At 34.8% G+C, this 3739-nt stretch overlaps 1 protein-coding gene across 4 annotated transcripts; it reads right to left on the bottom strand.

Annotated features, from left to right (window-relative positions):
* Positions 1–905: 905 nt before the first annotated feature.
* LOC106771686 lies at positions 906–3726 on the bottom strand. Of its 4 annotated transcripts, none has more exons than XR_001376495.2 (10): positions 3508–3726; positions 3341–3414; positions 3162–3223; positions 3002–3061; positions 2773–2877; positions 2530–2640; positions 2037–2089; positions 1458–1550; positions 1350–1368; positions 906–1260 (listed from the first exon to the last, which is right to left on the bottom strand). XR_001376495.2 is itself a non-coding variant. In XM_022784904.1 (10 exons), the coding sequence occupies exons 5-10, from the start codon at positions 2844–2846 to the stop codon at positions 1204–1206; spliced, it is 435 nt and encodes a 144-aa protein (XP_022640625.1). In that variant the 5' UTR covers positions 2847–2877; positions 3002–3061; positions 3162–3223; positions 3341–3414; positions 3508–3726; the 3' UTR covers positions 906–1203. The 4 variants fall into 4 exon arrangements, 3 of the variants coding, with proteins under 3 accessions (XP_022640625.1, XP_022640622.1, XP_022640623.1); XM_022784904.1 differs by having other exon boundaries at positions 1458–1578; XM_022784901.1 differs by lacking the exon at positions 1350–1368 and having other exon boundaries at positions 906–1229; positions 1458–1578; positions 3162–3414.
* Positions 3727–3739: the final 13 nt, after the last annotated feature.

Raw genomic sequence — 3739 nt, 5'->3', positions numbered from 1 at the left:
CAGCGGAAAAGGATGAGATGTAGTGAGTGGCTGTGACGGCAGAGAAGGAGGTGGTGTGGTCCTAGCTTCAGGCAGCCCCCATTGTTGGAAGAAAGCTAAGAGGTGGGAGAGAGTTGAGAGAAGAAGTGACTTTGGCAAGCATTTGCTAAGTTAAGAAGAATTTCAGAATTTGCAGAAATTTCTCATAGAATCCAAAGTGTTTTACAAGTGAGGCTTTCATGAATTTATAGATGCATTCATGAAGCCAAGCAAAGAAGAAAATGTGATCCGTAAGAGCTGGATCAAGTTACACGTTTTCACCCATGGGGAAAAGGTGATGGCCTTCTAGAAAGGCTTATTTAAGCACGTGAAAAACACCAAACTAAATGTGAGGGAAAGTTTCTAATGAAACCCCATATCTTGATAAGAACACCTCCCCTTTTGGTAGCAATGACCATCTTACCCTTCTCCATGTTTTGGTACATTTGGAGCCTTTCCTTGGTCTCCAATCTTCCATCCAAAAATAGCAAATAGTATTTGACCTTGGGGAGAATACTCATCTTGGAGCTTTTTGACCATCCCTCTTGTGATAGGTCCTATGGTGCTAGGCCTTCTTGTATCATTAGTGAAGATGATGAAATTGAAGAGATTTTGAATAAACCTTTGCCTGAAGGCTGAATATGTTCATGACTCAACTCTTTACAAAGGTAAATTGTTTAACGACGAGTATTTCTAATTTTCTTTTTTCGGTTGGATCTACCATAGAATGATAGAGAAAAGGTTGGAGTAAGAGAGATGAAAGAGAAATGATTGGGAGAAATGAGAGAGGTGAGTAAGGGTTTGGGTTTTTTTTTTTAATTTTGAGAATGAAAATTATTTAAATATCCTTAACTTTAAAACTTAGAATCCATAATATATGAGGGTATTTTTGTCTACTATAATCTGGTACACATTATTAAAATATACCAACTGAAAAACAGACGTACGACCGTTAAAATGCACCACCAAAAAAAACAGCGTCGGTAATAATTACCAGCGATTTTTTACCCGGGGTCCCAAAACCGCCGGTAATTACCCGGGGTTTTTCAAAACCGCCGATAATTATCCGGGTTTTTCAAAACCACCGATAATTACCAGGGGTTTTTCAAAACCGTCAGTAATTCAATATATTTTTAAAAAATTTAAAATAGTTCTTTACTGTCACCACATCCTTCTTTACTATTTCTACTTTGGAAAGAGCATCCGCGAAACTGCAATTACAGACAAAAGCAACAACAAAACCTGCATATCATACACAATAACTCAGAATGACTGTAAAATAGAAAAGGAACAATTATTAAGTATTAAAGAAGGAAAGAAATGAATCATACTTGAAGTGATCTTGGATACCTAAAAACATCAAAAAGAGTATATTACAGCATTATACTCAAAGGAAAGAAAAAACATTAACTTTGGGAAGATAGAAGAAAAGTGTGCACCTTATATCCAGTGAGCTGACAAAGAAATGAACATTGAAATAACTTAATATAATCCCAAGTTCATGTGCACCACACCAAACAGAATGTTCGTGCCTGTATTTTAAATTGCAATATTGAGGTACTACCTCAATTTCAAATATGTTGAGTTACATATAGTGATAGACTTGAGATATAAAGGTCCAGTTCCTCCATCAACGATATACAAGGTTATAAATCTATTAGTCATAATGAATATAATCCTGAAACTTGTAAATAACGTATAAATAACACAAACAGATACAATGAAATATCATCAAAATGAAAAAGTTATCGATATTTTTAAAATAAACATGTTCTAAAGTACCAAACAAATTCTTCTCTCTTGATGCTTATATTGGGGTCTCATCTACTTTACTTTATATGAATCTCTATGGATTGTTAGAAGAGAAATAACCCCTTTCTTCTCTGATTTGATCTCCTCCACAAATCCCAAACCCAAACAATACCATACTTGAATTAGCTTTTGATGCATTGGAACATTCTTATATCACGATGTATATTTTACTTTGATCTCATTCAAGGTGGGCAAATTGCAAGTACCTTTAATATCGAAGAATGCTTGTTGATTGTGTCCACCAAATAACACCTCCAAACTGGAATACCAAACAGGAAATATAAACTGAAATTATGCATGAGATACAAGTATAAAACAGAAGAGTTCATATGTGTGTTACAGAAAATTGAGTTGGGTCATGTTAGGCAGATGACCATGAGTTGCATTCTAATTATTTTTTTAAATAATTAAAAAGTATGATTATTTATATTTCTAAATAAATAAATAAATACTTATGGCTCTAATGGCTTCCTCTGGAGTAGAGAATGCAACAAAACCACAACATTATATTACTTTCATGACCATAGCACTGGTTATATTACTTTCAAGACACTTGCATGCATCACCTTCCCACTTTATGCATACTATTTTTATCATTTATATTAACAAAACAGCGTCATATTAGTAGATTATACTATTAAGTGCTTATACAAGGATAGAAGCAACACTTAATTTTAAAGGAGACATATCAAAGCTGACCTTGACGTTGCTAACAATGGATTGTGCATCAGGAACAGGTGGCTGCAGAGAGTATTCTTCCAGAAGTGGAAGCAAAGACGAAACAAATGTTGATCTTTCTTATTATGCATCCTGGCAAGAAAAAGATAATGCAAGAACTTAAAAACTGAGTCTGAAACACAACGGTACAAGTTACTGTCCGTGGAGACTATTGAAAATACTTTTAGAAGCCATCTAAACGAGGAAACAGGTAGGAAAAGTAACCTGCAATGCATATGTAAGACGTATATTTTCTTCAATAATGTCTTGTCGATATGACAAAGCTTTTGATGCAGCATCTACAAGGTCCTTTTGCTGTTGATCAAAGGCCTAGCAGCAATATTACAAATTATTCATTTGAGCATATGCTCAATCAGATATAAGGAAAGATCAAAAGGTAAAGAACAAAGATGCTTAAGAAATTTCACATCCGCGAACAAAATTTCATGCATACCAGACGCATATATGCAATGCGTTTTTCCAAGAGATCTTTTTCATTGGGTATTTGTGCTTCCTAAAAACATGGACAGATTATCAGTCACTAAAATGGACATTGAGGCAAAATATTCTCTAAAGACATCTATAACAGCTTAAATAATATGTACACCTTTTACCTTACAGAATAATCTGCCAGGTGTTTCCTTAATAGGATGATCTCTTCTTCATGTTCCTGAATCTTAATAGCCAGATCATATATAAATACAGACGACTCCAGAAATATTGAGCAATTATTAAATATGAAATTTGAGAACTGAAGGTAGAACTTGCTTCATTAAGCTATTATTTTTATTACTTGCTTCAGCCACAGGCATCAAACCATGCTGAGGTGAATTAAATCTAGGATCATCATCTCTTTCCAGTAGAAGCCTATGCCAAATTCAGGATTCTAAAATTACACAACCCTTCTTCAACACTACTTATAAATAGAATAAATAAGACATCACAGTTGATATCACGTACCTGCTTGGAGAGACTGACCCTGTAGATGGTGAAGACAACGGAGAGTAGCCTATATTATCCCGAGGCAACTGGTCATTTGGCTGCACTCTCAATGTTCCATTTATTTGATTGCTATCAGAATGGTCACCCGTATTGCCTCTGGCTGCATCCATTTGAAATTTGTTATTGATGGACAATTAGTATACTAGTAGATCAGCTAGAAAATAGGCCCCTGTAAACATCCACTGATTCT

The sequence above is a fragment of the Vigna radiata genome, chromosome 8 (assembly GCF_000741045.1).
Source record: "Vigna radiata var. radiata cultivar VC1973A chromosome 8, Vradiata_ver6, whole genome shotgun sequence".
Lineage (NCBI taxonomy): Eukaryota > Viridiplantae > Streptophyta > Magnoliopsida > Fabales > Fabaceae > Vigna > Vigna radiata.
The sequence above is the reverse complement of the archived record's forward strand: the minus strand, read 5'-3'. Positions and strand labels throughout refer to the sequence as shown.